Consider the following 12,544-nt stretch of genomic DNA (forward strand, 5'->3'; position numbering starts at 1 on the left):
TAAAGTTAAAAAAATAGTTGAGCAGTCATGGCTAAGTAGTACTGCTGGAGATAGTGGATCTTAGTTCAGATTTTATGCAACAGCAAAAAGTAGGGGAAACGTCTGTAGTCTGACCTTTTTGCACATGCTGTAAATGACCTCTAAGTGTTTTGGGTTAGACAAGAGCATTTCTGTATCCACAGTGATGTAGTTGTGCAAAAGAGGCATCATATCTGAAACACAAATGCATATTATCATTAACAGTGTTATAATTTTTCTGGGATGGTGTATCATCGTGCAAAATGTAAAGTTTACTGTACAGGTACACCGTTGAAAATGATTGTGCTCAGTGTATGTGATTCTGGATTACACTCTGTGTAATGTTAGTAAAGCATATTGGGTTGTGAGGCACCTGTGAAGTAATCAAAGCAGTCATGCTGGAAGACCTCGTACAAGATGCCAAGTAGCTGCCACATCTGGGGAGAAATGGTCTGACAGGTGAGGCCAAATGCCAGAGAGAGGATCTCCTCATAGAACTCTGCAAAGAGGGAAGACAGGGCTGCTAATATAATGTTCACACACATTGAAAATATTATTCTAACCAGCTGTCTTATTGATTGACAAGTGCTCAGACACTCCTGCTGGTTCAGATTGATCGTTTAGAAATGTGAGCGATTCTTGAAAATGACTTTATGAGCCGTAGGTGGAGCCAGAGAAGCTGTGACAGTTATAGTACATATGTCAAGGAGCTATATTTATATATATATATCCACGGTTAAGCTTTAAGAGAGGAGCGGAGATATAAACAATATCAACTGGTTGAAATCAAAGGACCAATCTTAATCAATTGCTCTGTATAAAAGTGCTCCATTTGGACATTTGAGATGCTTCAATAACCACATTTTATTGCAAAATGTGTCTCGACTTTACAATGTGTCGGCACAGGAGGAAAACCCATTTCAAGTAGTATATAAACTGGTAGCAGTCTTAGAGGTATTGTACCTGGAAACTCCACTTATGTGTTCAGCTCCTATTCCTCTTGCCATGTAATATGGGGTAAACCTCACAGCTGTGACTGTGTGTATTTGAGTGTGGTCTAGATTTCTGAAAGAAAAATTTACTTGACCTGACCTTATCAGAGTAAGAGTGATCCAACCCCCCAGGGAAAATCACTCCAATTACAAGGATTAAACACACATACATACATACAGACACTTTTTGTGCGGTGGACCAGTGACCAGTGATCTCAAAACAGTGCAGGTAGAGTCAACTTCATCTTGATAAGTACTCACACAATCAGAGATCCCAGGATTGACCCTCAATACGGAGGATCAATGCACAATGAGGATTGCACGCGGAATAATGCACTGTCCATTAAGTAAGTTTGCCTGAATGATTATGCAATGTCCGGCATTTCTACCCGAGTGCTCAAAATATTGGGAAGAGTAGACGCAAGTACTTTAATATAGCACACGCAAAAAAAAGAATTAAGTAATTGCGGTTATTGTGACTGTGTCTATATTTAATACATTTGAAAGGAAGGTGTTAAACAGCGTTGCACACAGATGGCTGCAGTTATTGTAGTGAGGACGGCATGGTAAAGGACGGAGAGAACAGTTTTTTCTGCACGTGTTACCATGTTTGGATTGACAGAAGCATCTTCTCTTAATTTCAACAGTTTCAAATGTTGCGTTTCTTTGAGTTATGTTAAAATTCCTTTGCTGGAGCACAACAACGTTTTTGTTTGCATCTTCTATTAACACCTCCAATTCCATGGCATTAAATTTCGCTTTGCGCTTGCGGTCACACTGCTCTCCGTAATGCTCCATAGCAGAAACCAGTAACGCACACAAAACACTAATTTAAATACAACTGCCTCTACCATGTTTGCACCTTTTATCATATAGGCAATTATTGTTAATAGATCACCTGCAAAACGCCCACCAACCAAACGTACAATCAGTAATAATGCACATGCATTTAGCCCTCTTTATTTGGGTTCTTAGTAGATCAGGCCCATAGAGTAGAGAAACACAGCTGGTTGATAAGCTTTTGGCTGCCTCCTGTCACGTGACCATTGTTTCGCACTCAGTAGCAGTTCTTCAAGCGTCTCCCGTCAGTAACAAAATGTGAACGTTTTTAGTCTGCAAATAAGCAGGTCAGTAAAATCTATAGTTTGAGAACTGTGGTAACCTTTGGGTTACATCGCAGGAACATACCATTATTCAAATCAGCCACGTAAAATTTACTCTGTGAGGAAACAGGAATATTCCTTGGATTTCTGATGGAAGCAGCCTGACAGGATCACAGCAGCATTTCAGGGAGCAAATTAATTAATTAAGTAAATCTATGATAAAGTAATAAGCAGCTCTCACACACCTGCCATACCTATGATGGGTTTCTGCAAGACCAGGCCGATCACCTGCAAACAGATCCCTTCCAACTTCTGAGTGATCTGAAATTAAGTATCAAATATTACAAAATATAGCAAGTTATTCTGCGTGTTTATGAATGTGTGTTGAGACCTCTTTGTGGTCCTCCATGACAGTGAGTATGGTGTCGATGGTGCTAAGGAGGCCAAGGGCCATGACAGTCTTGTCTTCGTTTTCCTCATACTCCTCACTCTGAAGAACCCTGGTGAAGATATCTGCCTATGAAATAAAGAAAGAAAGACACTTACTTTAGAACATTACATTAAATATTCAGCAATAACTGACTAACCTGAAGAAAGAGCTACATAAAACATCATCTGAAAGGCCCAGTCAATCATGAAATAGTTGGGAAATGTTCACGCTGTGTTCCTACCAGGTTCTGTGTCATATCCACAGCAATGGCCGCAACCTCCTGGTTGTACTCACAGATCATCTTCTGAATGACATTAGTCAAGTCGTCATTCTCTGTCTCTTTCACCACATGCAGCATCTCCTGCATGACTGGCTGGATGTATGGCCTGATGTAGAGCTTGGCTATACAAACATGAAAACAGAGCATGTGTGTAAGCTCTTGAAAATATAACACACACACACACACACACACACACACACACACACACACACACACACACACACACACACACACACACACACACACACACACACACACACACACACACACACACACACACACACACACACACACACACACACACACACACACACACACACACACACACACACACACACACACACACACACCATGAATGACAACGAGTCCTTCGCAGCAGCTGCGTGAAAAGCCGCAGTTGCAGAAGCATGCGCCGGCCTTTCATTATCACAGTATTAAACCAAGTCAGTAAAACTCCAGTCGTATAAATATGTCTATTTAGGAAGCATAAGTGATTGTGAATTAATTTCACCTGCTTTGGTGCAAATGAAAGTGACAATAGGTGCAATGGAGAGGCAAAAGCAAGACAACCCCCCAAAAGGGAATAGTTTTGCATGTGGTGGCCACAGTCAAATGCCCTCTCTTTAGTTTTCCTGACTGATTCTTTCTTTCGTTTTTTGTATTTTGCTAGTGTCCTGGTCACTACTGGTAATTTGGCAATGGGTCAGTGATGGTCTGGGAAGTCATTGCCAATGATAATAATAATAAGAAGAATTATTACTAATATCATAAATGGAAAAAGACCATCAAACAAAAAATGAAAAAGTCAGTCAGTTCAGTTCAATCAGTGAGGGGTTTCTGGTCCAGATTAATGCTGGTTAGTGTGAATGACCGCTGACAGTCAAGCAGAGTGAATGTGGAGTGATCTGAGGATAAGTTCAGCATCAAGGGGTCTTTTTAGGAGGCATCTGAGGTTGAGCCTCACAGGTGTAACTCCTGTAGAATCATGTACAGCTGAGTTTAAGGCAAATCTGAATTTAGGTAAGTATTTTTCCCAGTTCTTCTGTTTCCTCCACAAATGAAGCAATCATGACCTTAACATTCGATTTGTCCACTCTGTCACCTTTGTTGGAGGATTATAGGGTGAGGTCTGTTTCTGTTTGAGGTTCCATCACTGAAAAGTTTCCTCAAAGATGGACGACATAAACTGGGATCCTTGATCGGAAAGGATATGGTTGGCACACCCAAGCGGGTTAGAATCTCCCTGTTCTTTTTATTCACCCAAAAAGAAGTGCATCCTATTCACCAGGCAAGCCAGTTAAAATGAATTAATACCTTCCTTTATGATAAAGCTTATAGTTAGATCATTGATATAAAATGGGCATGTTACAGTCGAGCCTGCTCATTTTGTTATACTTTATATATTTTTCCCCTGACATATTTGATTTTTCTTTTGTGAGTAACATATTTAATTTGTTTGCAGAGTTTTGGTCAGTTTTTTCCCAGCGGAACTCTGCAGAGGAAAAGGATCGGTGAATAGGAGGAAAAGAGCCAGGTCTGCTAAACGACAGGGATTCGTGGAGAAGAGGAGATATAAGCCTTTTCTCCACCCTCTCATCATGGGCAACATGATATCACTGGGGAACAAGAGGGACAAGCTGAAAGCGATAGAATCAGAATCAGAATTCTTTTTGTAAGTGCCAAGTATATTTACACTTACATGAAATTGCCTTGGTGTTGGTTTGTGCATTGGTCATAAAACAACCATCGTACATGAAACAATATAAGAACAATAAGTTGGCCCGGAGACTAAGGGAGAATCAGGAGTGTAGTCTGAGGATTTTTTCGGAGTCATAGCTACACAGGTCTGCCAAGACCAACATTTTAACATCAGGGGATTTAAGACGGTTCAGGGCCGACAGGGATTGCACGGAGGGCGGTAAGCGTAAAAGAGGGGGTTTGCTGTTTTGTAAGCAATCCTGGTCATATTGCAATCAAGGACTGTATTAGTCTCCCGGACATTGCACTTTAAGCTGTGGGACTCCGTCCTTACTACTAACGGAAATCTTGTATGCTATTGTGATGGCTGTTTACATTTCTCCGTCCGCCAACCCAACGTTATCCACACCGCCATAGCTGGACAGCAAACTGAACACCGGAATAACCAAAACGTAATCTGGGGTGACTTCAATCACATTTGCATAGATAAAACACTCACAAAATTCACCCAGTATGTCACCTGCAAAACTAGAGGGGAAAGGACCCTTGACCTTCTGTATGCTAACATTAAGGATGCATTTAAGACTGCCCCCCTTCCCCCCTCTGGGGAGATCAAATCACAACTTAAGGCCGGCGCAGGGTTCTGCACAAGAGCTCCTTGTGTGCTTTTGTATCCCTTCTTGCGTGCGTCGCCCAATTTTATACGACAACTATACGCCAAAGCTACACAAGCCTCACGCAGCCCGCAAGGCTGTGATTGATCTGCTAACAACATCCTTTCCGTAGTCTCACATTTCTATGCCCCATAATACCAGCAGAAACCAATTAAGATTTTGAAGAACGAATATGGACCAAATACACTGGTTTTTCTGGTGGTGAATTGCTTTGCAACACGCGCAACCCTTGGAGAACCATAAAGTAAAAGGAGTCCATCGGCACGACTCCGTGAAAAGCCGCAGTTGCAGAAACATTTAGTGCATCTCACCCCCTGCCATGTGCCTCTGGTGAAATGCAGCCTGTGATCACAGAGACAGTTAGGAGACAAGTAGGTGAATGCTCAAAAGGGAATGATGACAAAGTGCGTGAACCAAGAATAGCAAGACCTTCTTGGATTAGGGAGGTTTTGGCAGCTTTTGATGTAAGGGGTCCAATAGCTCTGCTCTCCACTGTGGACAGGAAGATGGTGCATTACTCCCCTTGTATTAACAACAGTACAACTTTTTCTTATGCTGTAAGGTTCCAGAGCAGCAGACTCAGAGGCTGTTTGGATGATATCTTTACATTTTCTAGTCATGTCATTCTCCAGTTGCTGGCCAAGGCAGACAAGTCTAACAAACAAGGTATTATTTTTCAAAATGAGTTTAATTAAGATACATTTATTTATCCCAAACACATGCACGGGGACACTCATGCAATTGTACGGAAATTTAACCTCTGCTTTTAATCCATCTAGTGCAGTACACACAGAGCAGTGAGCAACCATGTACGGCGCCCAGGGAGCAGATGTTTGGGGAGTAAGGTGCTTTGCTCAAGGGCACAAGACAGGGTAGGGAGAATCCTCTTGGATTTTTGGACAGATCAATCCAGCTTCGTCTTTATGTTTTTTCTTCTCCGTGGAGTCGAACCAGAGACCTTTTCTGCCCATAGTCCAAGTTTCTAGCAGTGCCATGAAGCACATTGCGGTGGCAATAGGGACCTCATCTGTGATTCAATTGAGAGCCAGTAAATGATCACACCTTTCCAGGTATTGTAGTGGGTGAGGTGAATACTTTAAGCAACTATATGTTGGGAAATTTTATTTTAACAGGACATTGATACTAGGTCCCCATGAAGGATGGATGCCACTGGTGAACCATAATTGATCATTCCTCTGTACAGTCTGGCATCTAACCTGAGGTGGTTGGCACCGGGTGGCTGTTCTCCTTGTAACACGTCTTAAGTGGGTTTACACTTGCAATTCCAAAGGAGGCGGTAACTTTACCTGCAGTGATTTTCACTGACAGTGTTTTGATTCCACTTTTTGCAGTCTAATGACTCATCCTGTAGGTGGGCTATGTACTAGAGATTGGGGAGATGACAGAATTAAGTTCCTTTAGCATATAAGTATGATGGTGATTTAGCCTCCAGCCAAGGGAGGCAGTGAACTTTGTTCGAAGATATCAAAGCCGCTTTCCTTGTCTTTGAACACTTCCTTCTGTTCAAGAAATAAGTCATTTAGTGCTTTGGTTACTGCTTTAGTATATGATGTGATTTTTTTTGTTATTATTTCCATGTTTTCCTGTTTAGTTCCTGTCCGTGCTGATAGTTGTCTTCCATAATATTTTGAATCTCAGAAGTTGCGTGATAGCAGTGCAATGCTGCGGTGAAATGAAATGTTTTTCATGAAGGCAATAGAGAGCATCTCCCAGGGTCCTCACCTCTATGGGAAACCTACTTCATGACCAAACGTTTAGCTATTATTGGTGACTGTGTGCCTCAGGTCCCATGTGGACACTAGTCTAACCTGGCACCATTTTCCTACATGTGTTGGCCTTTAGAAAGAAACACAGAAACCATGTTGTGACACGCACGCACGCACGCGTTTCTCTGGTCTCAGCTGCTCAGAGAGCAGCAGTTTCTTGATCAGAGCAGAAGCTGCAGGTGGTTTCTACTGAGCTTCAGTATCTGTGTCCGTCTCCAGTCTGACCTGCTCTCACTTTTTGTTTTCACATTTAAAACTAAATATGTATTTTTAAGCTATTAGGCTGCAGCTATATGTTTTTATTTATTTCAAAATAGGGTACTTCTTATTTCATACATTTCCCACAAATACGAGGAGGACTCAAATAGCCCTATATAGTTCTGTGTTTAATTTATTTCAAAGTAGCCCGACACTTGCCTGTGTATTTTCTTCTATTCATAAGCGTTCGGTGTTTTCCTTTGTTATAACAAATAGCAATAAAATGTCAAGAGTTTTCTTACTTGTCGTTCTATAATTTCGTAAATGCAACAAACTATAGCTATAGTATAACTTTATATAAAACTTTATTTGCTTTGTTATCAATACGTTTTGCGGCTCCAGACAAATTTTATTTGGGGGAAGAGGGGGCAAAATTACTCTTTTGAAAGTAAAGGTTGCCGACCCCTGCTATAGACCTATGCTTGTAGGGATATCTAATGGACAACCTAAGTACTGCACGCTAGACTATTATGCAGTTGTAGACACAACACAGGGTCCCTGGGCCTGAGAAGGGAAGAAAAGGAGTTTAATGTGGCTACTAAATGTGACTAAAACTAGACTAAAATGTAATTCGTTTTCGTCGACTAAAACTAGACTTAAATGTAGTTGGTTTTCGTCGACTAAAAATAGACTAAAACTAAGAAGGATAAAAATGACTAAATGTGACTAAAACTAACATGCATTTTCATCAAAAGACCAAGACTAAGACTAAATCAAAAATAGCTGCCAACATTTACACTGGTCTGTATTTAGGCATAGTTCTTAGATTTGGTATTGTTTCTCTTTGAATAAATGTTTCGAATAAATGTTTCAAAATATTATGTTGCAGAAGTGTGAATTTTACTATCCTCTTTACTGGAAATAACTCCTTCATCTTTGCAAACAACTGATTTGGTCATTTTTGTTATAGTTATCTAATTATTAATCAGACTTCCAAATTGATAGTTAGTAATGTTTTAGCCTGAGTCAGTGAATAGGCAATATTTTCCTTGGAAGGGTGGTGTCCTGAGGTAACTTTAATATCATTTAAAGTTATTATTAGGTCCAGAGCAGCAGCTTCTGGAATTCAACAATTATTTTTTTAACTTCCCAATGAATTGCGTATTTTGCAGCCTTAACATGCGTAACTTTTGCTGAAACAATGCACGAAACTCAGATGTGCGGGAATGTATGTAAAAAATGGTTTTTGCTCATTGGAGTGCCCAATTGAGTAGATAGAACTCCCTCAAGTACAGCCACTGTGGCATGAAAATTATTGGCCATATATTACAGTAAAAAAAGTACAGAGGACCCATATTCTGAACGCAACATGAAGTTAACTATTTTAGATTAAGTGTTCTTTTATGGCGATTCACACACATCGTACTCTAACAAACTCCTCTTAGAGGATTAATCAGATCAAATTTGGTCAGTGCAATCCAAACACCTTGTTGAGGAAAATATATCCTTTTCGTGAGTTTTTGTCAGAAAAGACATATTTTTCTTCTAATAATGGTCTTAATGGATGTGGAAAATGGCTGGAAAGTGCCCCCTGCAAAAATTCAGCGAATCATCTCCTGCAGTAAGTTTCACCAACATGTATGAAAATCTATAGGTATATGTAATATTTCCAATCTTACATAAAAGTCTCTCGGACCCATACCCTAAATCCAACAGAAAGTCAGCCATTTTAAAAGTAATATACAATTTTGCTCACTTTTAGCCTTTGCTATGCATTGTACTTATCTTCTAAATCGGATCGCCTTTATATTGGATCATTGTAACACCTTCAAGATGAACTCTACGTGAGGTTACGTTGAACTGTGGTGTGACATATATGTTTGACGTTTCTTCTTGAAACAAGTACTTCACACTTGACTATATATTGTCCCATCTGCACCAAATTTGACAAGACCAGGGGTCTCATTTATAAAACAGTGTGTGGGATTCATACTACAAGTGTACGTACGCACAAAAGCCGGAAATGGCGTACGCCCGAAAAAATTCTGATTTATAAAACCTGGATGCAATGTTTGCTTTATAAGTCACAGTTCACCCGGAAACATTCGTACGTGGATCTGCCTTCAAGTCCACCCTCCACAAACCCGCTTTCAACCATAAATGGTCAATGCAAAGCATGGCATGAATATCAATTTGTCCTGCTGACCAATGGGTTTCCACTGTGAGTCCTGACGGATTCAAGGCATCAAGCGATGAGAAAAGGAAGCAAAACTTTCTGAAACTGACATTGAGGTGTTTGTTAGTGAGTAGGAGGTTAAGAGAGATTTGTATCAGCTGATCAGACATTGCTGAAACCTCGTTTCATCCTCATTAGAAGATATTATGAAAAACTTTTAATGACCCGACTCTGCAACTCCGCTGTTAAATGGAATCTGAACGTGATTTACTGAAAGTTGTTTTACATATTTTCTAAATTAAAAGGTTTGTGTGGAACAGATATGTCGAGCGAGCACAACTAAGCTGTTGGTAGAAATGTACATGAGGAAGTGGATCAATCTGCTTCAGTTCACCACCTCAGGTTTGCAACACCACTTTCCCGTCTCCAAAATGTTTGTACGCATGGGTCAGAGTTTGCTTTGAAATACGCACATTACGCACGTTTTTTGTTGACCTTTGTTGCTTTGGTAACAAGGCAAAGGTTGAGGCAAAGCATGACACATTTACTCAATTTCATTGTCTGATCAATAAATTAAAGTCTGCTAAAAAATATCGTTCTTTCGGATAAGTTAAGTTTTGATGGAATAATGATGGACAAGTCAGGCTCCCCTGACTACAAAATTGTGAATGAATAGAAAATAAATTAGACCTCAGTCTATGAGATCATAATCTGTCAGTCAATTAATACATATGTCATATCGCCTGTAGCAGAAGAGGGAGAATCCCTGGTGGCCCAGATTTTTGAATATATTAGCAATTTATGATCTTATTTGTACTTTGTGGTACTCCAAATTATTTCATCACTTATTTAATATAAATGTCAAAACACAGACAAAATGTCAATACTTGTCTACAGACCTTGCTCCTGGTTGCTGACCAATGTCTGCAGAGCAATGGCAGCCTCCACCTTGACCGGCATCTCTTTGTCGTCGATGAGATCCTGTTTTACTAACTCAACAGCATTCCTCAGAACCAGCTCATCCTGGAAACTTAGGGGGCTGAACGAGTGGAGCACCCAGCATGACTGCCAAACAAAGCAGAGAACAGCACATTAGTACAGCATCTGGACACTTCTTAGTTAATATTATAAATCTAGATCTCAAGATCTCTGAAACCACCACCACAAGTGTCCACTGCTGCGAGAACAGTGGTGGACGCAAGCACAAGGTGCTAAAGTGAATGAAACACTGACTCACATTGACTGAATGGAGCACCCAACAGGACTGAAAGCAAGGGAACCAAAGGTTAAAGCATTACAATACAGTCTATTCATTAAAATTGTATTTAGTGACCCATACAACATATGAAATAAAACAAAAGTATGTTTTGATGTTTTTCACAATGCAGGCTTCAACAACATTTTCAGTGTGTGCCCAAACTGTCTTAAAATATTTAGGTGTCGTAGTCTATTGGATATGGCACTTATCAGATAGCTACAAGGTCCATTTCTCAACACCTGGTCAGGGGACATATAAGGCATGTCAAACCAATTCTCTCCCCCATTTTTTTTGACAAAAAGTTAAACAATCATCTTGAAACAAAAATAGTTTTAAAATATTGAATATGAGTGGAGTTTCCAAGAACGATATGTTGAAGATCCTTCAGATTATTTCAGTTAGCATTTAAGTGTTTAGCTCTTTCTAACTGGAGCAGGCATAGCTCACACTGTAGCTACTTTTGTCAGTCGCACATAGACTGACCAGGGTCCTCATTTATAAAACGGTGTGTAGTATTCATTCTAAAAGTGTACGTACGCACAAAAGCTAGAAATGCGTTGACAAAGAAAATTCTGATTTATAAAAAAAAAATATATTAAATGTTCGCTTAAATCACAGTCCACCTGGAACCGGGTCCTGACGGAGTCAAGGCATCAAGGGATGAGAAGAGGAAGCGAAAACTTTCTGACACTGACATCGAGGTGTTTGTTAGTAAGGTTGAGGTGATGAACAGTTTTATGGGAAAGCACTGATGTCACTAATAAAGAAAATACACTGATATCAGTGGATCCGCACCTCCTCTCTGGGATATCATTTTCAAAGTTCCTTCTTGTAAGTGATCTCCTGTGCACTCTGTGCACCTGATGGCACAGTTTGCAGTGATTTGATGATACACGCACAGTGTTAGAAGATATTATTAAAACCTATTAATCTGTTCGTTTAAGAGTAGGCTCAAAACCTTCCTTTTTGATAAAGCTTATAGTTACAGCTAATTAGTGCGGCAGAACGTAACTTGTTCTATTTTCTAAAATAGGAAGTGCTTAGTCTTGAAAGGCATAGAGGTATTGATGTCTGATCTGAGTGGGCCACATGGTTTTCATCGTACTATCATACAAACCAGTAGCCAGTCAGATTTACCTTGAGCCTCAGTGTAGCCTCAAGTTTGGCCTGTATCATTGTATCTTTGCTTACAAGGCAAAAAACCCTGATGGCGCTAAGACGCAAAGGGAATTTATGACAGATGACACACAGAGCTTATCTTTCCAGCTTCTCCTTTCTCTTCTCCATCCCTATCCCCTTTCCCGGAAACCCTTTGCTTTATCACCCGCAGATCCAGGGCCTCCATTGCCGCAGCATGGATTATGATTTGTTGATCTCGCATTAGAGGTCGCAATGGTGGATTCAGTATGGCGGATAATATATCGTGTGGGCTGAACATAGTGGTAATGGCGGATCCTGTGTCACGTTGGCATCAAATACGGGCGGTGGACAAGGACCGCGGCAGCGGCTCATGATGGAGCCTAATAAGCGGCAGTGGACTATGACTTTGGACTATAGCGTAGTAGGATCATGATCATGCTGGTTGCTGACCATAGACTATGATTGCAGCTGGACTGCTTGACATATAGTATTGAAGTTATCCTTCAAGATGTTTACCCTCATCAATGCTGCTAAAAACTTTAATTGTGACGATGTTTACCTACACGTGGCATCTATTGCACTTCTGTCCGTCCTGGGAGAGGGATCCCTCACATGTGGCTCTCTCTGAGGTTTCTACGTATTTTTACCCTGTAAAAGGGTTTTTAGTAGCCTGGATGCCAGACGAACTTAGCCCTGCCCACAACATTTGAGGTCGGGAAGTTCGGTCTGGAGACGCTCCGTTGAGGAGAAATTATGCCCGACCGGGTCAATCAGATTGTCAGGGCGGGCT

At 40.6% G+C, this 12,544-nt stretch overlaps 1 protein-coding gene across 5 annotated transcripts in view; it reads right to left on the reverse strand.

The window, feature by feature from the left end:
• Positions 1–12,544, reverse strand: part of ipo8 (importin 8) — a 73,934-nt gene that overhangs the window by 28,887 nt on the left and 32,503 nt on the right. For 2 of the 5 annotated variants that reach the window (XM_062382414.1, XM_062382409.1), the window contains 7 exons: positions 10,594–10,620; positions 10,256–10,421; positions 2,785–2,945; positions 2,505–2,630; positions 2,359–2,434; positions 392–517; positions 115–212 (listed from right to left, as the gene is read on the reverse strand). In XM_062382414.1, the coding sequence (XP_062238398.1) occupies positions 115–212; positions 392–517; positions 2,359–2,434; positions 2,505–2,630; positions 2,785–2,945; positions 10,256–10,421; positions 10,594–10,620 (780 nt within the window). The remainder of the gene's footprint in view (positions 1–114; positions 213–391; positions 518–2,358; positions 2,435–2,504; positions 2,631–2,784; positions 2,946–10,255; positions 10,422–10,593; positions 10,621–12,544) is intronic. The other 3 variants (XM_062382410.1, XM_062382412.1, XM_062382411.1) reach the window with 3 other exon arrangements.

Source organism: Platichthys flesus, chromosome 23 (assembly GCF_949316205.1).
Source record: "Platichthys flesus chromosome 23, fPlaFle2.1, whole genome shotgun sequence".
NCBI lineage: Eukaryota > Metazoa > Chordata > Actinopteri > Pleuronectiformes > Pleuronectidae > Platichthys > Platichthys flesus.